This window comes from Corapipo altera, unplaced genomic scaffold (assembly GCF_003945725.1).
Source record: "Corapipo altera isolate COAL_440 unplaced genomic scaffold, ASM394572v1 22b, whole genome shotgun sequence".
NCBI lineage: Eukaryota > Metazoa > Chordata > Aves > Passeriformes > Pipridae > Corapipo > Corapipo altera.
In genome coordinates this window covers 27,699,807-27,722,336 of record NW_020884876.1, presented here as the reverse complement: position 1 = coordinate 27,722,336, position 22,530 = coordinate 27,699,807, and the positions used below count along the sequence as shown (strand labels likewise).

The 22,530-nt window shown below is 37.5% G+C and overlaps 1 protein-coding gene across 9 annotated transcripts in view; it reads left to right on the top strand.

Annotated features, from left to right (window-relative positions):
- Positions 1-22,530, top strand: part of PDLIM5 (PDZ and LIM domain 5) — a 126,955-nt gene that overhangs the window by 67,155 nt on the left and 37,270 nt on the right. For 3 of the 9 annotated variants that reach the window (XM_027635624.1, XM_027635623.1, XM_027635622.1), the window contains exons 4-8: positions 4,129-4,171; positions 5,461-5,885; positions 10,422-10,439; positions 10,730-10,902; positions 12,278-12,314. In XM_027635624.1, the coding sequence (XP_027491425.1) occupies positions 4,129-4,171; positions 5,461-5,885; positions 10,422-10,439; positions 10,730-10,902; positions 12,278-12,314 (696 nt within the window). Of the gene's footprint in view, positions 1-4,128; positions 4,172-5,460; positions 5,886-8,475; positions 8,493-10,421; positions 10,440-10,729; positions 10,903-12,277; positions 12,315-12,934; positions 13,715-22,530 lie in introns of those variants that run through there. The other 6 variants (XM_027635630.1, XM_027635631.1, XM_027635629.1 and 3 more) reach the window with 6 other exon arrangements.

The window sequence follows — 22,530 nt, the reverse complement described above, 5'->3', positions numbered from 1 at the left end:
CTGTGTTCTGATGATTGATCAGTTAGGAAAAAGGAGTTAGTTTTGAAATGAGAGGGACGGGACAGGGGATGGGAAGGGAATCCTTCCTTTCTTCCATCCTTCTGTTAGAAAGGTTCAGTTCAGAACAACAAATAAAGTTTTGTGGAAAATTTTTCAGCTTTGGCTTCATTTGGTGGACTTGGCAGTATTAGGTTTATGGTTGGGCTCAATCTTTAAGATCTTTTCCAACTTAGATGAGTCTATAATTCAATGAAGGTGTTGCAGCTTCTTGTATCTCACACCAGTTTAGGCAATTCTTCAAGTTACAGAGATGTGAAAACCGCACAATATCTCTGTTAATACCAGTATTGTGTGCTCCCCTTGTTTATAGAGGAGTTTATATAAGCACAGTTACCTTCTTGTGAATTTCTCATTGATTTTTGCATCAGTCTTTTAAGTTATGAATAGATAATAGTCCCTTGACTTAGGAGCAGAAGGACAGGGGATGATGGGGCTTTTAATGCAGTTCAGAAAAGAGACAACTCTGAAATGTCTTTTGGATTTTAGGTTCAATGAAGATGTAGGGATTTACTGGCTGAGGATTTGGGCCTCTGTTCTGTGATTATACACACAGGACAGCTGAGATTTGTCAAAAAAAAGTCCTTCCTTGCATTGAGCTTGCTTCCATAATGCTAATTATGAAGATAACAGAGTTTTCATTGATGATCAGTCTCTGCAGATGGTGTACTCCCTGCTGAAGCATGAAGAACTGTAGCTTTAGCTTTAGTAATTACAGAAGGGTTCTGTCAAATTGCTTGTCTTTTTTTTTTTTTTAATGGGAGAAATACTTGGAAAGTGAATGAATAATAGGAGAATTTAAAGAATGAATAGTTATTGCTGGGCATATTGCTTACAGTGAAGAGTGGACTAATTCATTTTCCTAATAAGGCTGTGCTGGAAGTTGGAATGTTTTGAATTGCATTAAATGTCATGAAAGTATTCATCAGAGAGGAACAGCTTGTGGTATGTTTAGACAGCAAATTTTATCATGTTTGGTTGAAATGACCTGTTTACACAAGCTAAATATAGCTTTGCCCCCTCCACCCCCTCCACAGAAAGAATAAATGACTTTGATGTAGAAGCCTGTGCAAAAAATTTGTGCACTTTTATTTTCAATATTAGTATGTTAGTAAGTGATGGCTGCTGCTTCTGGTTTTATTGTTTATAATAATTCCTATGAAGGTTGATACTGTAACCATTTGCCAAGGTCTTTTGTGTGAGTTGTTTATAATAAGCCTTTATACTGAGCTTTTATGTCTTTGCTTTGTTTGTATGTTATTGAAAATATTGCATAAACTAGTATGCTGAACTGCTAGTTTTAAATCATTCAGAAAATATCATGCTTCAAGCTATACTGCTTTTTTTAGTAAGTAGTAACAGGGCAAGTGTGTCATCTCATTCGGAAAACCTTTACGATCAGTTATTCATACGTTCAATGGGACCAAAGCAGCATGAAATCCTAGTATGTTTAATTGCTAGGTGGCAAATAAAGTGCTAACAGCTACAAAATGTAAAAGATTCTGCAGTTTAATTATTTTTTGGCTATGCAATTTGGTGGTATCTATGAAAATCATAAAGGAAATAGCCCCGAAGAAGGAATTTTCTTAAATGTGTGTGTTGGATGTGTTTTGCTTTTCAGCTTGAAGTGTGCATTTCCTTTTGTACTGTCTTGTCTAACCACTGTGCATTTTTCACATTATGATCTTAGTGGCTCAGTTTGCTGGGTGAGCATTTTCTTTTTACAATACAGGATAAATCACAGATTTTAGTCTGATTATGGTCTGAAGTCAACCAGGCCAAGTTAAACTGCTTGAAGTATGTCTGGGGCACACAAATTTATGTCCTTGTTTCAAGTATGTTTGCGAGGGAAATAAAGTAACATTATGTTGTCTGCCTCCACTGTTTAAAAGGAACATTTTGAACATTTTGATTATCTAGTCTTTTTTTCACCCTTTCCTTCTTTTTCTTTTTGTATGACATTTTTGAAGATGAATTTTGAAAAGTATGTTTTCAGGTCATCCGGTAATAATGGTTTAAAATAATTTTTGCTCAGTGCTGTACTGATGAATGCAGAGCAATCTCATCCATTGCAAACTCAAATTTGATTATTTTGTAAAAACAGGAAAAAATTAAGTATGTTCCTTTTATGAGACCGAAAGTCAAGGTCCAGTATTAGCAAAGAGAAGCTTTTTTTTCTCAAGTGTGAAATATGGTAGTTGGCTTGAATAATAAATATGTTCCTACATCTTCCTGTTGGATCAGCTTAATTAATACATAAAACATTTCAAGTTACTTTATTGAAAAAAAAAGTATATGTAAGATATGAAGCCAGATGCACATTTCCTTCTAACTCTGGTCTTAAAAAGGAAAGAAAAGTTTCCATATGTATTGGTATTTTTTTTCCTCCTTGTTGCTTTTGTTGCTGCAAATTGACAACTCTGCAATTAGGAGTGATTAATGATGCACCCCAGTGCTGTGGTGGGCTGGAGGTCAGGCTTTTCATAGGCTGCACGCTCTGTGGGAAAGGAGAGAATGGCTCTGTTCCCCAGAGCAGACAAAACCCTCTCTCTGTTGAGAATTGCTGTTGATGTGGACAGAATGTGTGTCAGCAGCAATGCACAAGTGGTGAAGCCAAAGTGCAGAAGATGATCTTCTCCTGCTATGCATTTTTTCCTTTTTTTTTCCCCTGCCAACATAGCATCTGGATTATATGTATTTTGCTTTTTGTAAGTTAGCCACTGAACCTGCAGCAGGATTCCTGTTGCTGGAATCTGATGATCACTGAGGGCCAAGTGACTCTCAGGAAAGGAGTAAATATTGTGAACAAAATAGTAAAAAGAAGAGGAAAAAAAAATAAAGAGGATAAAATGGAAAATTAAAAAACAGAGTGGTTAAAGGTAACAAGTGTGCCTAATACTAGCTCTCCATGTTCTCCTGGTAAAAATTGAAAAGCTGGTTTATATAATAGAAATGTTTTTAAAATTGTAGCCTCTGTTAGCTGATGTCCAATTAAGTGAACCTTTTTACCTCCCTAGCAAATTATATTTTGGAAATCAGAATCCAGCTACAGTTTTTCAGTTGTTCAAAAGCCATATTGGAAATCAGGGGTTGTGTGATTTCAGGCAGGATACGATTGGTGGTTCTTGGATCATTAAGGGTGACTGCTTCTCTGAGCAGCCACCAAATATGGCCAGAAATGTTTTGAAATGTGTTGAGAACCCACTTTTTATCAGAACAGCATGAAAACACTCAAGTGTATCAGCAGCAATGTTTTCAAGCAAAACATTAATGTATCATATTTTTTGCTGTATTTTTAATACATATTTTTAATTTAATGTGTGCATGTGTATTTTTGCATACAAGTATACTCAAATCCAAAAAAAGCTCGAACAAGTAAGATGTCTTTTACCTGTAACACACTGCCGTTTCACTTCAGGTGTAACAAAATCTATCAACTCTTTATCTACTTAATCATTTCCATTGTGATGCTTCCTTTCCTTCCCACCACCCCATAGTAGTTTCAATGTGCCCATTGTTTGGGAAAATTTTTTTTGCCATCTACTGTAGAGTTCAAGTGACATTAACCTTACTTTTGAAAACCAAAGATGGTGCAAAAAGTTTGTATTATTTAACTTGCTAAGTTCCTCAGAAGGGTTTTTTTTTGTTCTAAAAGGAAGCTTTCTTTTTCAACCCTGTATATAGGTTATGTACTATTTAAAATGCAGTTTATCTGACCTGAGCTTTTGAGTTATTTGACAGAGTTTCTTGTGAAAGGGTAGAAAATAGCAAGCAAATTGGAGCTGAAGTCTCCTAACTGGTGATAGAGAATTATGAATTTATAAATCAAATAGTACTTGATGATAGATGCCAGAGTTCTTAACGTTGTATCTGGACAAATTAATTCAGTTTTGTTTTCCCTTTTCCTTGTGTGAACAACAGTATTCTAGGTTTAACCTGAATTGTTCCTTTAGAGGAAATAAAATTAAATATTTTGTTTATCTGTGGATGGACGTGGTGAGGTGGAACAGGGAAATGCTTAAACATTAAAGAATTTGGGTTTTACAATAATGTTTGTTTTTCCTCTTCCAGAGTGGCTTCTGTACAAAAACCTGATCTTATTAATGTGCCAAAGGTATGTTCATCCTCACAATGAAGAAATGTTGCATGTGGCACTAACTGATATCCATCTATCCAACTCTGTTATTGATAAGCACTGTCATTTAAACTTTCCTTTTAGTATAACATGCTTGTTTTCCATGTGTTATATTAAGAGTATTACAGCATTTGGATCTTTGAGTGGTTACCTTTTTTTTCTGCTCCTAAAGAAAATGGAAAGACCTGGCAAATGATTATCCAAAAAAACCAAAAAAGAGTGAAAAAATGTTATCTTCCAACTCTCAGAAAATTTGTTTTAGGAAGATATTTCTGATGTTTTCCCTCTGTACCTAAGAGAGAAACAGAGTAGGCTTTATTTTGGTGGTGATTTCTTTTCTTTGTTTTTGGGGATTTGTTTGTTTTAATGGACGCTAAGATCTTTCTTTGTATTTGAAAGAAACTTATCCAAATACTACAGTTCCAGAGAACAAGTCCCCTCACTTTCCTTAAAGCCCTGGAGAATTATTTGTTCTTGAGTTCTTCTAATGTTTTGTTTTATGCAACAGTTTCAAACCTCCCTTTTTGATAAGAAAGCTGTTTGCAAACTTGAAAATACTTATAAATGGCCTGTACTTTAAAATCCTCTCCTCTGACCATAAATAATGTGTAGATATTACTGTTCTGCTGACTGTGACTTGAAAGGCCACAGTTTGGGAACCACAATTTTAAAACGTGGATCCCAGCACAAAAAAACCACAGAAACCAAACCCTCATTTTTTGAATATATTAATCTGACAAAGGTATATGGAGACATTGGGGAACACCGATGTGCTCTAGTTCTTTTCTTAAGGATCTTACCAACAGACCAATATGTACAGTGTGTGTGTACACATGCACAGTCCATTCGTGTATGGGGAACGTGGATATCTCAAATTGGGTTTGAGAGATGGAATATGGATTTTTATAAAAAACAGTAGTTTTTTTCCACATGAGTTACCCACTGGGTTTTGCAATAGAGAGGTTTTTCAGTTTCTCTTGAATTTGATTTGTGGGGTGTCTGGTTTGGACATGATGAGAGGGGTCAGCATCGCAGAATTTCATATTGATTGTGTGCGTTTGGATCGTTTCCTTTCCTAAAATGCATGGCTTGGATTGTTTTTCCATACATTTTATGGCTTCAGTCTTGATAAAGCTTGCTTCTCTGCTTCCCTTTTTCACGCTAGGTGGGTTATCTCCTCTGAGAACAGTGAAAATCCCTGCTGAGGAATGTGCATGCGTTTGGCGTGGTTTTGTGTGTTTCTTTTTTTTGTTTTTCATCTCACATAGGGAGAACCTACTGAAGTAGTTAAGCCTGTGCCCATTGCCTCTGCTGTTGCACCCAAAGTCACTGCCACAGCGAGCGTGGCTTACAATAAGACACCGAGGCCGTTTGGAGCTGTAACCTCCTCCAAAGTCACCTCCATCCCATCACCGTCCTCCGCATTCACCCCGGCCCAGGCGTCGGCTCCGTCGCTGACGGCTGCCGCCCCAGCCCCGTTTGCCGCGCCCGGACTGCATGTTCACACCAAGCCTAACCCTGAGCAGCGGTCGCCTGTGCCGAGCGCTGCTAAACCTGCAGTTAATGTCCCACGGCAGCCCGCCGCGCAAAATGCCGCCCCGAGCGCCTCTGCCGGCGACGGCGCCCAGGATGTAGCCGAGGGGCCACGACGAGGATTCAGAGAAAACCAGGGGGAGAGTAAACAGCAAAATGGGTAGGTGGGATTTTTTTTTTTGCTGTGAGGGTCTCTCCTCACAGGAAAAAAGCTGGGCTTGTTTAAGGGCTGAGTAAAACACGACTTGGAGAAGTCATTTAACTGCTGGAAGCAAATCTCTCAGAAGGAACTTGCATTTTAAAAGAGATGCTTCGGAGGGCCAAGCCAGACTTCTGGTGATGATTTTTCTCATGAGTGATATATCAGTTTACAGAGTGTCACGGCTAAACTGAACAAGGACCACAAAATGCTTTACACAATGTGTTCTGGACCTTAGAGCAAGCCTGGTATTAATTTCAATGTCCATGTCTCACTGTGTATTTTGACGCCCAATACAGTGACTGAAAGCAGCCGGCACTTAAAAATGCAGAGCAGTCTGTCAAGAAGTGTCAGTGGGTACTGGGATGGCTGGGAATTAGATGCTCTGAAAGACCAACTGTGGCCCTGGCAGAAAAGGTGGAAAAAGGTCCCAGAAGGGAGGCAAAGGGACAGATGTCTTATTACTTCTCTGCACAACAGTGGGGAAACTTTGAATATGGAAATTAATCAAATTTTAAATCTGCACTGCTTTTTAAAGGTAAAGGTAAAATTTAAAGTTGAGGTATTTACATTATAGCACTGCAAAAAATCTACTCAACCCTGACAACATCCTTGAATGCATCTTAAAAATAATCGTGTATGTTAAAGTGGATATTGGAGACTGAACATTCAAGGAACTGTAAGCGAGCATGAAAGGCTTATATTATATCTGGCATAACATATAGGCTAATAAACAATAGATTAGTAAGTTAAATTGGGCTCAGCAGCAGTCCTAGGAACTCAAACCTGCAGTAAGGTTTTTGGCTGGGGATGCCTTCATCTCTCCCAGAAATTCCAGGGCAGGGTTTGGGTGCTGCAGCACCTCAGAGACTGGATCCCAGTGGCTGCTGTGCTGTGGGAAGAGAAGGAGGCTGAGCACAAGCAGTCTCATGCCAGCTGGCCTCTGTTCCCAGCAGCAGTGTCCAGCAGGTTGAATTACATAATAAAAAGGGCAGGAGAGGAGCTGTAGTTTTCTCTGCAGCCTTAATGATTTAAAACCTGGGCTAAAAACCTAAAAGGTTACTATTTGCCATCCCGCAAATGAAAGAGGCTGGAAGAGTAGGCCTTGTGCCTCTGTCCTTTATGTTTACCTACATAAAGGTAAACATCCATGTCAACTAAAATAATGGATAAATTGCAGTTTCAGTTGAGCTGCTAAACTTCTTCAGGTACCTATTCCCTTTATATTTTAATATGAATATTTTCCATATGTGGACTCATAAAATGCAGTCCATATGCATTTTATATCACACTGTAGTCATGGTAACTTCCAGCCCTTTCTTAAACAGCTGGTGGCAGGAATCCACTCTGCATAGAAGTGAGTGAAAGTATGAAGTGAATGAAGTATGAAATCAGGAGATTCCAAGGACTTGCTCAATGCTGGTAGAATTGTTGAATACACTTTAGCAAACTGACTCTTATCTTTCCAGGAATAGTGTTTTAACAAATAACTGTGTAAGGAGTATTCAAAACCAGCAATTAGTACTAAAAAAGAGGAACAATAGCAACAAAAGTAGGCCTCCTGAAAGGAAGTGCTGCAGGCATAGAGTAAGCATTTGACAACCAAGATAGGATGACTGGGTAAGCACTAATATGTGCCCTACCTTACTTAGAGGATGAATAATACCTACAAAGAGGATGAATAATCACAGCGGAGAGGTGAAGAAATCCCTGTCTCACTGTCAGCCTTGCAGATTTAGTTTGGCAAAACTTGAAAACATTTTAGAGCTGTAAAAACCTACTTTACTTTACAATCTTTCTTATAATAGTGTGTTTGAGCTGTCTAACTGTCTTGCAGTCCTAAGGCATAAAACAAAAACAAGCAGACAAAAGCGACTAAGATGATTGCATTAGTCTACTGCTACACTACTCTATTTTATACAGAAAAAATAAATTTCTACAGCGATGTTAAACTGTCTCCCCATTTAAAATTGTATCAATGGCATCTATGAAATATCAGAAACACTGAAGTCTGAAATAAATTCCATTTTGCTTCTGTGTTTTGCATGATACATTTCCTCAAAACAAACAAACAAAAAAAGCAATTTGTATCTTGTTCATAGATGGCAATGCTGAGCAAATGCCGTTCTTCAGACAAGCACCTTGTTGTACTCACAGTTTCCTCCTTTCCTTTGGCTTCCCTCAAACCACATTCAGGATATAAACTATTTAACTTCAGGATGGGAAGGGAAGTTTTGTTTCCCTTGTTTAGTCCTGGCTTAGAAAGCAAGCAATTTGCCTTCACTGGGCTGTGCAATTGCATTTTTACCAAGACCTTCTTGCTGACTCTTGCATTAAGATGTGCCTGCTGCTTAAAACAGGTAAGGTGTTCATAGACTTCACTCATTTTAAGTGCAGGTAGGTTAAAATTTTCCCTTGTAGATTCTCTTGATGATTGTAAGTTTGACTTATGTGATATATGGCTTTACCAGAGCTTGGATTTGGAAACTCCTGTAGTATTTTGAGAAGCAGAGAATGAATTAACACAGCAAATACTTTTTTTCCCTTGCAGATAACAGCAGCGAAAAAGTTAGTATCAACAGCACTGGACTTGAATTATGGTCATTTTTCCTGTTGGAATAACCAGCATGTATTCTTGTTTTGCAAAATTATAGCTCTTACAGAGTTTTATATTTAAATTTTGCAAAACAGCTTCAGCTTTTCTTAGTGTAGTAGATTATTTTGTCTGCATTGGACATGATGTGATTTTGCTTTTCACTGTGCTACATTTTGCAGCTTATTTTTATTCTACAAAACGTTTGTGTGGTGTTTGCGTATTCTTGGTGCATTTATGGTTCATTGGTGTTGGTAATACAACTAGTAAATGGTGAAATACAGTATAAACATAACATTGCTTTGAGAACGGTAGAATGAAGGGCTGGATTCTGAATTCATACAGGAAAAATAAACCCAGCATCCATATACTGTGATTTTTGCATATCAGGATGTTAAATGATTAAGGTTTTATTGACCTTTCCCCCCTTGCCTCAAGGCTGAGCTAAGGGAGAGCCTGTCTCATTGAATTTTCCTTTGTCTCTGGCACCACCTTGTTGCCTCAGTAAGTAATTACTAGTAGACTCTTAAGCCTTAATGAGGGACCAGTAGGATTCACAAGAGAAGTCAGCAGGATTTTTCCTTTATACCACTTTCAACAAATGTGAAAGACTACTTATTTCACTGAGGTAGTTGCTAGAATGCAGTAAACTGCATGTAAATAATTATATTTTCATGTATTTCCACACCTTTAACTACTGTTTTAATTTTTAGATTTTATTTTTTGCTATTAACTCTTTAGATGCTTTACTTAATTTTTCTATGTACTTTTTGTTCGCCATCCTGGACTGTCTTTTTTTCTGTACCTCTCTCTGATGGGAACTTTGATGTGTGATACATGTACCTCAATTATGCTGTGTTTCAATAAATTCAATGTCTTGATATAATCTTGTATCATATCTTCCACATTCTTTCAAGTATTAAGCATTCTTGTAAGTATTTACTAATGCATTCCGTTGAGTGGGACTAATTCTTACTTGTTAACAGTTAACTTGTTAACAGTTAACATAATTTTCACTCATATTTTCCACCTTTCTTCACCAGAAATAGTTTGGACATTAAAAGTACAGTGAGGAAGTAGCAGCAAAAATAAAAGAGGCTTTTAACATTCTGTTGAGTTTTGGTTTTTAATAATTATTGAAAGTTTTATGTTTTAGGAGCTAGTTTTGGGCAGCTTTTCTCCTGTAAGTTATATAAAAGTAAATGTACACTTAGAGGGTCTTAAAGATGAATACTTTGGAATAACAAATGTAGAATTTAGGAGTAACTTATATAGTTTGAATCTTCTGTTCCCTTTCCTAAACTGATCAGTGCCATTACGTGTTATTTGTATCACTTACTGGAACCAAAGCTTTAAAATCCTGTGTTCTTGCAAGTCTGCTAGTACAGGGATAGATAATAGCATGTAGATTATTGTAGGGAAAATTTCCAGGTGAAACAATCACCCTACTTTATTGTCCTTCAAAGAGGGTATCTCCTTATTGTGCTCATTATGCTTTCAAATGGCCTGGTTCTGATCCAGGCTTTGCTAAGTGCAAAAGACTTGGTGTGTACTGTGTGACCCTTGCACATGCACATAGCTGTGCTTTGCCTCTTGTGAGCCAAGGGGCACCTGATCTGACCAAGGCAGACTACCCTGCTTTGCCGAGGCAAACTCCCCTCTCATCCCTGTAAGGAAATCCCTGTGAGTTTAATTTAAGTATGGGAGTTCTGTGGTTTTAGTGGTAGAATGAGAATATCACTATTAATTGGATTTTAATTCCCCTTTCTCTCAAAATTAATTCAATAAAACAATTAGCTGCACTTCTGTTTCACCTTTCTGACTTTATTTCATGTTTTCTTTTTCTGCTTTTCCTGTTTATGGTGGAAAACTTTCTCTTGCTGTCTTACTCTGTCATCTCCAAGGAAAAACCCACCAAAACGGTAAAAGTTTAAACATGTAAATGTCTCGATAATGCTGTCTTTTACTGTTTCAAATGTTCCATCAGTGAAACATATTTCAGTTGGCTTGGAGTGATTATAAAGCTGTGTTCAGTTCAGAGAACTGAATCTGTGTTCAGACGGGTCCGAACTGCTACACTTCGGCCTTTAAACACAGAAGGTGCCTTTAAATGCTGTGAAAAGTCATAGTTCTGCCCGTGTCTTTGTAGCTACCCAAACCCAGGTGGTCTCTGAACCTTTTCACTCACCGCTGTCTCTTCTGCTTGACGCAGCCCCCCACGGAAGCACATCGTGGATACCTACACGGAGTTTTACCACACCCCCACCCACAGCGATGCCAGCAAGAAGCGCCTGATTGAAGACACGGAAGACTGGCATCCCCGGACAGGCACCACCCAGTCCCGCTCCTTCCGCATCCTCGCCCAGATCACGGGCACCGATCATAGTGAGTGGCTTGGTTTAAATGAAATAGAAGTTAACGATCTTGGACAGATAAGCATTTAAAAGCTGGGGGTGAGGGGAGGTATTAAAAGGAAAATATTATTGTAAAACTCCTGTGATCGCTAAATAGCTCAGGATATATACATTACTGGACACTATTCCTGATTAATTTGAATTAATATATTCTAAGTAAATCTTAAAATTTCCATTTCTACTCCTAAAGATGTTGACAGATATGTATTTGTTGTTTCTTTTCCCCCCTGTATTATCAAAACGGCAACATTCCTGTTCAAATTTTATGCTTAAAAAAATTGTTTTCTGGCATGTATAAAGTCTTTGTCAGGCATATAAAAGTATGTGAAATGCAATGATTTAACCAGTCAGAAACACAAACCCATAGTTCCTCAGTTAATCTCCAGGTTATGTTTCCATCCTCTCCTTATGCTAGTGTGATTACATGCATTGGTGTACTGGAACAGGTGATGTGGAGAAGGTCATTCCCAGTCATATAATTTTATTGTAGAACTTCAGTTTCATGTTATGCTGTCAGCTATAATTCACTGGATGAGATTTGTGATTATTTCATTATGCTGCTTTTCACAGTTAATGCTGTAATAAAGGCGGCATTGAGGAAATTGGACCCCTTCTCTGGGGCAGATTTTATTAAATCCACTGTCTCTAGAAACCAGTGATAACATGTCCCCAGATACAGATTCTTGTCCATGTGTGATAAATAGTCTGAATTTGGACAGTTTTCTGATTGTTTTGTTCTAGCACTGTGTTGTGCTAGTCTATTAATACATCATTATCTATGTTCCATTCTCTTCATCGGTCCTTGTAAAGGCAGAGTATGGACCCGAACATCAAATAACGTTATCCAGTACAGAGAAATTTATCATGTTTACAAATGCTCTAAAAAATAACTGCAACTAGATTTGCCAGTCTTTAAATCAGGGCTGGGAATTTACATTATTCCTTGTGCAGACCTCTAGAAACTTGATGGGTTATAGCTGAACTGCAAACAGATGCTTAGATTATCACCTGATATAAACCCACTGGATGTTTGTCCAAAAGAAATGCCTCTCAACTTCCATTCATCTTCACCTTCTCAAATCACCTTTCTTGACACCAGCATAGAGAGTGGGCCAAGGGAAAGGGCAGAGACCAGCAGAGCCACTTTTCAGCAATTCTACTATGAAAGGGGCTCTTGAAGTTTTAGACATAACTCATGTTCATTGAGGCATATTTAGAATCAAAGAGTCCTAACAAGTGTTGTTGTAATTTCCTATGGTGAATGTATTGGTACAGGAGAGAATCTCAGTGTGGTAGTACAGTGTATTTAGTGCCTTAGAAAATAAAAATTTTCTGTTTTCTTTCAGTGAAAGAACCAGAAAATGAAGCTGCAAAGAAGACTAAGTGAGTTGATGTTTTACATTTTTATTACTTTAATACTTTGCATGTCTTAATTCTTAACTTGTAGTGTTTGGTGCATTTGTGTGACATCTGGATGTTTTTAAAATATTGCTTCTTTTTTGCCTTTTACTTCAGCATGTAAAAACCAAGATCTTTTTCTCCATAGACAAACCTTTTTAAATCTGTTGGTGCAGTCCAGTAGTGAAGTTTGTGCAGGAGTTTGTGCAGAGATTTTCTGTAAGCTTGGACTGATTTGGTTATCTGTATGAGGTCAGCTTGTTGATGTGTTTTCCTTTTCCTGAGTCTAACCAGGCGTTTTTGATTTGTGAGTGTTCATCAGATTGCAAGGCATAGCTGGAAAATACTGTCGTTGTGGACTGCAAATGAGGGTCACCTGTCTCCTTGCTTTGGAATAAGTGTTATTCAAAATGAGCACCAATCAGTGGCTAAATCTAATCGCTCTTAAAGTCGATGAGACTTTGACTAACACTGGATCCAACTTTTTGACAGAGAGGAAAACAAAGTGATAGGAATAGTGCATGGAGTTTGCATGCTCACTTGTGAAACTGCTTGAGACAATCTTTCTTTCTTTCTTATTTTTCTTCTATCACTTCTTTCCACAGGGAAAAGGTTCACAGCCACGTCATTAGCCCCAAATATACAAAATTACGTGACTGGCACCATGAAGTCTCAGCACGTGTTCTAAATGTCCAGTGATCTTACCCAAGTTGCAAAAGCAAAACACAAACACTTCCTTCCTTTCTTCTTTTCCATCTGCTTTGCAAAAAAAAAAAAAAAAAAAGAGAGAAAAAAGAAAACTTATTTCACTAGCCTTTCTGCGAGAGAAATTCTAGCCTTTTCTATACTTTTCTAACACTTTCCTACTGACGTGTAAAAAATGGGATGAAAATGTTTTTGTGCTAATCATTAGTTGACAAAAAATACATATTTAAAACAGAACAACTTGGGTGGCTGAATCTTCCAACATGGGGGAGGAGATGGCTGTTTCAGTTTGTTGTTTTTTTTTTTTTTTTGCCTGAAAGGAGTCATTTGCATTGCTGAGTTTCAGTTACTGTAGGCTGTTAGAAAGCAGAAAATTTTAAACAAAAGAATAATAAATTGTATTACCTTGATTTTGGGGCTGGGGGAAGAAGATGAAGAGGAACTGTATGCACTTATTTCAAACTGTCATACTTACCAGGACAATTATTTTGGATTTGACTAGTGGGTCAATTTTAGAGTGGTTGTAAATGTTTTACAAAGTACAGCAAGAAGACAGACTGCTTTTAAGCAAAGAAAAAATAAATTAAAAAAATATATTCCAATGTTGTGAATTGAAGTGAAAGCTCAATATAAGGATTCTGCTGCTTAGACTAGTAATATATTCATGTTTTGGAAAACTTTAAAAAAGAATAATTGAGCAGAATGTTGCTGTGTGTACCTGTAAGAGCTTCAACACAAGATAAGACAGTAGTATTTATTTATTATAGAGTGAAGCTTATAGGCTTTCTTGTGTTTATAAAAGCTTCACAGCCCTATGGTTCTCCTGTAAAATAATGTATTATAGTAGCTACACATTCATTAATTTATGCTTTCTGAAGCTTGAAGAGTATTTTAATAAAAGTTGCTTTTATCTTAGCTCTGTCTGTTTTTCTTTTGAGTCTCTTGGACTCCTTGGATAGTCTTCTCGTGCATGGAGCTGAAATTTCATTACACCTTCACAGGTTATAGGAAGACAAAAAATTAAATCCCTGCTGCATATTAGAAACAATCTGAATTGTATAAAACTGTCACAGGATTAGAGTTCCTGATCGTGTTAAAAATGGGGTATGTGTTTGTGTTGTCAAAATCAACATGAGATTTGCAGAAATCAATAAAATTATTGACCCATTTGGGGGGCTACAGGAGTAAGAATTCTTCTAAATAAAACTCTCTTTTGGCTTTTGCAGCGTTTATTGAACCGGCTAATGTTTCAGACCTCAAAGGTGAATTGTAAAGCACATATAAAAGCCCAGTCTTTCAGAATTGCTCAATGAGAACCATTGCAATTGGTTTGGTGTTTATGCAGCTGACCTACACGGTCTTCTGTTGGAAGAATTAGTTGTGTCAACAGATGCTTCTGCAGACTTGGGGGGATTGTTTTTTATTGCACAACTTGGGAACTTGAAAGGATTAGAGACCTTTGGAAGCATATTAAACCTGTGTTTCCTTTTCAGAGGGTTTATGCTGCTATGGAGTATGGCAGTAGCTTATGGTATTTGTCATTTTATCTTTAGGAAAAGACAAACAGAAAATGGAGACTTCAGGTAATAGCCAAGTTATTTAACACTAACAGTCACCAATGTGGATGCCTAACAATGCACAGCATAAAGTACAACTATATTTGCCCTGGCAGTGATGGACCAAGGGATACCACATCTTACACACCTTTTGGGTTAACTCCTTAGGGACAGTGGGAAAAAATAATCACTTTAATAATTTCACTAAAGACTGTCTTGATGAGAAGTGCCAATCAGTTTGATTTCTGTCCCCCCCTGCATCACATAACTTGATAGTGAGTACTGTGTTACTAAACCCAAGTGTGTTACTGAGTGCACATGCACAATATAATCATTTGATAGAATATCACATAGTAAAATAGGAATGTGAAGTAGTGTATAAAATTGTTTTGCTGGGTTTCTATAGTTTCTTTTTGAATGGAAAGACAGATGGGAGTTTTAGAGAACATCAATGCAATGAAAACTATGAAAGGTAATCACTTAAACTCTCTGTAAAGGTTTCTTCTTAAAGGCAGAATGGTTTGACCTTCAAGTATTTCTATGTTTTGGAGATGTCCCTAGGTAATGAGAATATTTTCATGTCATTATTAAACTTACCATTATGTTTATCTGTCTCACCAGCTCTTATCCCTCGAAGGTGAATTGCTTTAGGGAGAAATAGAAGAAAAACCCTCTCTAAATAATCCAAAGAATAGAAACCTATCTTTTGAAGATATGAGAGTAGTTTGAGAAAGGCTACTAAAATTATTGGTTTTCTATAAATTCATGATAAAAAAAAATCACTAGTTCCAAAAATGTTTTATGAATGATGAAATTAATTTCATTTACTGCTTTAAAGATGTCTTTTCTTCACCCGATATCCCCATGCACAACAGTTGCTGGTGTTAAATTTTGGACTTTCTGTTATTGTTTCCAAGACAATGGGCCACTTTTTCATTTGCATGTGAATAACATGCCCTAGCTCATGTCTGTTTCCCAGCATACATCTGATCTTTGAAAAATATTCTGAATGGTTTTTGATATAAATGAATAAGCTTAAATTTTAGAAATCTCCTAGCAGTAAGAATATGATAATGAAGTTGAAACTTCTCTTTCATCAGTAATCTACAGAAAAATATCCCAATTTAGTAATATTCAGCTTTTCAGGCAGGCATTGTCCAAGACAGATTTTCTATGTGGATTGTTTATTTTTAAACTGTAAACTACTACAGACAAGAAATAGAATTAGAAAGCCCTCACTGAAATGTGTAAATTGCAGCTTTTAAACCAGTTACTTAAAACTTAGAAAGGCAGTGTCTGGCCTTTGTATAAAGTTTATTTATGTGTTTTAGTAACTAATTAGTTCTATTTCTGCAGCACCGTATTTCCAAATTTGTTTTACATATTCACTTTTAGCCATCTCCTTTTGAGCAACCAGGTATAGATTTAGTTTTGGCCTTAAACCATAGAGTCAATTCATTGTCCTGAGTGAAGATGTGTCTGGATTTTCCAGATTTGTAGTTTAGTTAATCCATAGTAGCTGGAAAATATTTGTCCTGCTCTTGATCAGTCCTGAAACAATCTGTCATAAATTACGTATTTATTTTTTTCTCCTCTGTGTCATAAATATATGTAAAGCATACATGCAGATCTACCTGATGGAGCAGGAGCCCAGGATACCTGTATTAATTTGAATAAAAACTCCATAGCTACCCTGACTTTGGAGATGCCACCTACACCAGAATTTCCATCCACACCTTTACCACCTATGAGGTCTGCTCCCTGTCATTCCTAAGTGTTCAATAATTTTCAGCACTTAAGGGTCCCTACTTGATTAAGATAATTGATTCTGCATGCGAATATAAGAAAAAAAGCCCACGGCGGCAATACCTGCCCCTGTGGCTAATTTAGTCTGTTCAAAACTTGTTGCTGTGATTGCTCTCTACATTGTAGTTTACTTTTATTTTTGTGTATTACAGTGATATGTCTGATAGGTGCTTTTCTTCCGGTAGAGAGCTTTAAGACAACATTTTCTAGATTTTTTTTTTTTCCTATCACAACTGAATAAAAGAAAGGATATGAAAAATACTGAGAAACATATAGTTTAACCTTCACGAAACTAACACCCCAAGAAAGTTGTAGCAAAAAGCATATAAAGCTGTAAAATGCTACTTGGCTTTCTGAGTTTAAAAGCAGTAGGACACTCTCAACCTTCACTGAAAGCATGATACTTCCTAAGTGTATTTTGCATCATTTTATCCCCCTAATTGTATTTTACTGAAAACTCCATGGTCTTTTTGGTGTTTTTTGGGGGGATTCTGGTGGGTTTTTGGTTGGTTGGTTTGGGTTTTTTTGTTGTTGTTGTTTTGTTTTGTTTTGTTTTCTTTTTTTTCGATATACTAACACTTTCATGCGCAGTGTTTCCTGTTCTGCGTACTATTTTAATGTGGATTAAAAATCTCTTTTTCTGTGTGTCTTCACTTGGTTTTATTGCTCTGAATGGAGTGAAAACAGTACTAAACCAGAACCTGCAGCTGCTCTTTTGCCAATAGCAGATTCCAGCCCTGGCAGTGTCCCCTCTCCCAGACTTTCTGAACATATTGCCACAGCAGCTCCTGGGAGGTAAATTATTCACTGGGAGGGGGTTGATTCAGTTAACAATCTATCTATATGTTCTAGCCTGGATTTGTCTGTCTTGGAGGAGAGACAGTTGTTTGCCATTCACTTAAAATAAACTTCATTAATCTGCTGTGACTAGGGATTTTCCTGGAAATAGTAGGAGGGGGAAGAAGAAAAATTAAATGAAGCTGAGGAAATTCATGAACAGTCTCATGGATACCAGTTACAGTAAGACACAATATTTAGTGTGTGTACATTGTTGGGGGGTACCCACCCTATCACTTGGATGGAGTAGCTTTTCAGTGGTCTCAACAACTTAAAAGTGAATATGGATTTAAAAATAGAAAAATGTGGATTATTAATTTCATAACACTGTGATGTGCTATGATGCAATCAAAGAAACTACAGGATTACCTGTAAAAGTTCCTTTCACTGGCCTTGAATAGCTTTATTGATGCTTACCTCGGCAGATTGGTGGTGGTTTGGAGATCATCTATGAACACTAGACAGTGACAGTAATTTAGAGGGTTATGATGCTCTTATTGAAGGTCAATAACATTTTCTGGTGGTTTGTGTTTCATTGTACAGGAGTGGTTTTTAGTTTCAGGTAGCTAGTGTTCATTAAACATGCACAAGGACAAAGTTATAACGGAAACAAAGCTGTTCCTTTAAAAATGAGAATTAAATTAACAGTGCCTGGTCCTGCCAGGCCCCTAGACAGAAACTCATGCTTTTGTAAAGCATGCAGGAATATACTATTGCCTACACCTGTGTGGGCTTTCTGCAACTAGAAAACTAATACTAAGATTTGGAATTGACAGTCTCACCTTTAAAGCAGTAGTCTCAACTAGCTGAGAGGTGAGGAGAAACCTGACATCAAAATAAAAGTCTATTTGGTCATCTTTTGAAGACTTTTTTGTTGTCTGGGAGAAGCAGGTAACTCCATGAGCTAACATGACAGTGGGCAGGAAGTGATAGTGGTGATGGTGGTGTGGGTACCATCATGGTAACCTTTGGTTTGAACCAATACAGTAAAGAAGATTTGGTTGTGATATTTCAGCAGCACATTCTCTCAAATCACCAACGATGAAAAATACACGCAGAAGATGTATGGCAATACTCCTGGTGAAGATTTTTGTTTTAGCAGGAAACCTGGAATGAAAACGGCAGGTGAAAAATTACTGCTTCAATAATTGATTTTTGTGCCTACCAATGAAACTAGTGTGATTATGTCTACTTGCGCCATTGCTGAAAGTATTCAAGACCAGATTGGATGCAGCTCTGATCAGTCTGGTTTAGTGAAAGATGTCTCTGCCAACAGCAAGGAGGTTGGAATTAGATGATCTTTAAGATCCCTTCCAACCCAGATCATTCTATGATTCTGCCGAGCTGCAGAGATGCCTTGCAGATACCACAACAACTACAGTGTTCTGAGCACCAAGGAGTCTTTTCTAAATCCTAGCTCTGCATCTGAGTCCAGGAAAAGGAAATTTAAAACTTCTCTCACTCAAGACCTGTGGCTCTTATTACTTGGCAAAATTAACCTAACAAGAAAGCAGCTTCAAAATGAGAAATCAGAAAGGACAGATATGTTCATAGTGATTCAGGACAAAAGCCAAAGTATTTATACAAATAGTCAAAAAAGTAGATTATAAGAATTTTCTGCTCAAGAAGGGCAGAAATCTGAGCAGCTTCTGCAGAGCTGTAGAGGAAAGGTTTAGCACTGAGTGTGGGAAGGAGAACATAAATTATTTGATAAAGCTGTGTAGTCTTGATTCTCTCCTGAAATGAGACAAGCAACTATATTTGATGTTAATGTTTTGTTACTGAGCTGATGTTGCTGCTTTTATAAGACTCTTTTGGGTGGGAAATACATCAAATCAGATCTCCAAACCCCCTTTTATACAAAATGGCAGCTATTGGAAATCTGTATGGAGCAACTGCTGAGTGCCGTGTCAGGCACTGAGGTCGGTAGAGTTTGTCTTGCCACTGAAGCCTTGCATTTGTTCTCAGTGACTGGCATAGGTCCTTATTTTCCTAATGGGCTCCATCTTTCTTTGGCTGAAGCTCTGTAATTTGTGCCACCCACTACTAAACCACCAAGAAGGAGAAAGCTTGCTGTGAAATGTATGAAGGATCTGGATTTGATTACTGGATTAAGGTTAGGTTCACTGCTTATAAGGCAGACCTCATAATGCTTTTTTATTGTAGTTTTAGTTCTTCATTAAAAGCCTTAACTAGTAGCATGGCAATATAGCCAACTACTATAATTTGTAGTGTATTATTAGTCTATTTCATATATGCAGTGTCCTCCTCTAAGTTTAGCAGTAAAATATTTAAGAGCAATTACAGGCTTTCCAGAAAGCTGCAAAAAGTCATCTTAAAAGGTAATCCTGGCAACCTTAGACCATGTAAACCACAGAATCTGGCACTTCCTGAGAAAACACATAGCTAATGTAAAGCAGATGCAATGCTAGCAGGTCTTTAGGTTGCTTTTTTATATACATGCTTTTTACAGTCATACAGACTTACTTTCATATTTTCTTTTAATGCAATTATGCCTGATATAAATACAAAGACATAGTACTAGATAGTAGGTACTAATCTTGATTTTTGTTGTGTACTTTCTGACAAGTGGACAGCCAAGAATATTCTCTGCAGAAATCTCCAAGAGTAATTTCTTAGTCCTTTTCTAGTTACTGCCAAATCAAGTGAAAAATGGAAACACAACGAGTTTGTATTCAATAAGACTTGGAGTCAGCTTGTTCTCCCTTTGGAGGATATACCATGTGTTACTTATCACCCTTGTCCTCATCTTCTTCAAGACCCTTTTTATGATTTGCAAAACTTCATATAGATGCTGTATGAAGTTTTGGAGAGCTTGAGGTCAACTCCAGGAAAGGGTAGAATCTGTGCATACACCTGTTTTGTCGTGAATTGTTAACTGCTGCTGTAGTCTCTTCAACTCAGACAGGTCTCCTTTTTGGCAGGTTTGACATTTCTGCATCAGTTTTCCTAAAAAACTTCCCTCAGTTGTAGTCATCATGGAAAAGGGAGTTTGCAAAGACAGAAGTTGCTCATTTAATTGGCAAATTAGCATCAGGCTGGGGAGAAGAGGAGGTCTAAGGGTGACCAAACTAAAACTGTCAAGTCTTTAATGGTTGTTTTGGTTTGATGACAAGCAAGAGGAAGTAAAATATGGGGAGAAATATTGCTTTCTTGAGAATGCTACTTGTCCTTCTGCTTCCTTTTATTTCATAAACTTTTGTTTGAGAACCTTTGGAAGTCTTACTCAAGTGTACACCTCATCTCCATTCAACTTTTCAGATTTTAAATACCAGCAGCCAAGTAGCCACAATGCCTAAAGTGTCATCTACTTACACTAGGTAGATTTTCTAATATACAACTTGCTGTTGTTCAAGTTTGCTGTCTTTTGAGTAACTACTTCAAACTACCCAAATAGTTTGGTTTTGTGGTTAAACAAGTGCTCAAACTTCAGCTGTGAAAATGCCCCAAAAATTAGTTTTGTCTGATTCCTAGGGAATGAGTATTTGCTTCGCAGGAAAGAAGGAAAAAAAGCCCTCACCTGCTACTCACTTATTCTTCTTACAAAAGATGCAAAACACCAGGTAGAAAGAGTTGTCAATTGCTGTTTTGTATTTTTAATCAAATGAGAGATTTCTTCTCCGTATTTCATCTCACTATAACTACTTGTGAAATTAACATCAACCAGGAAAATAGCTGTGGAGTTGCCTGCTCCAGGTGCAGCAAGCTTTTTGCCAGCTGATGAAGCACCTCGTCTCCCCATGAAGTGTGCTGTGGCCACACAGACTCCTGAATTCCCCCTGCCTGCTGACCCAGTGGGGTGGCCGCCTTCTGCAGCCCCATGTGTGGAAACGGTCCTCGGGCTGCCTCCTGCTCTTGCCAGGTACATCTGAGCCCACCTGTGTTAGGAAGGCACGATCAGAAACTGTAATTGTACATACAGTGAAGCACAGAATAGTTTGGTTTGAAGGGATTGTAAAGATCATCTAGTTCCAACACTCCATGCCGTGGGCAGGGACAGTTTCCACTGGACCATGTTGCTCAAATTCCCATCCAGCCTGGCCTTGAACATTTCCAGGGTTGAGGCGTCCACAGCTTCTCTGGGCAACCTGTTCCAGTGCCTCACCATCCTCACAAGGATTGCTTCCTAATATCTAATATAAATCTCTCTTCTTTTAGTTAAAGTCATACAGTTTCATCTGATTTTTTTGATGATGATGCTGTCATGATGGAGCAGCTTACCAGATGTCTCCTGACCTGCTGACGATTTACATAATAATTAGAAATTCAAGTAGGTTTTAGGCGAAAGTTAGAAAAATAATTTAAAAATTAAAGCAGACCTTTGATGGAGGAGGAAAAGCAAGCATGGGTAGAAGGACTGTGTTGGCAAAAGTTGGTGATATGAGGAGAATATATAGTGTCCAAGTGTGGAAGAAGGTTTTGGGGGTAAGGCACAGTGTGCATAATGCATGGTGATTTGATATTCCACATCTTATTCACCTGACTTTCAAAGGTTAGTCATATTTGCTACAGTGTGTGTTTTTAAATTGTCCAATAGCCTGAAGTTTTTGGAGGAGAATACAAGCATTAACTTATGCAGTGATGGGACATCTGGAGTATAGTGTTTACCAGTAGTGAAAGAAAGTGCTTCCCTCCATAATGAATACTACAGGATATTAAACCATATCTGTTTTTTGGGGTCTTGTTTTGTTTTGGTTTTTTTTGGGTTTTTTTGAGTGGTTTTTTTGTTGTTGTTTTTTATGGATAAGGAGGGCTTTTAAAAAATCCTTAAATTAATTCCACCTGAGCTTTAGTTAGCATTGCCAGAGGTGTAATAAGTGTTTGATTAACAGCTTTTCTTCTCTTGCTGCTTTTGGGCAGGCATGAAGCATCTCTGCCTACTTGCGAAGCAAATTCTTTCAATAAAATCTCAAGCTTTCAGTCTAAATCATCTATAAGTCATACAAGGTAAATCTTTTAAGGTATATCTACAGAAGACACTGGGTGTAAGCAAGGTGTTCAGGCACTGGTTTTGCATTTAAGTCTGAAAAGTGGTATATAGTTATGTAAGTGTTTGGAGTGTTCCACTGATTTCTGTAGTTATTTTAAAAAATATACAACAATTCAGTGGATAATCTTGAAATTTTAAAACAAGAACCCAAGTTACAGATTCACCAGTGTAGAACTTACCTTGAAGCCAGTCTAGTTTTTTCAGATTTTTTTGTCTGTTTACATTCGTTTCCACCCATATAATAAATAGGGAAAATGAAAAGGGGGTGAGGGGCATGCTGAATTTG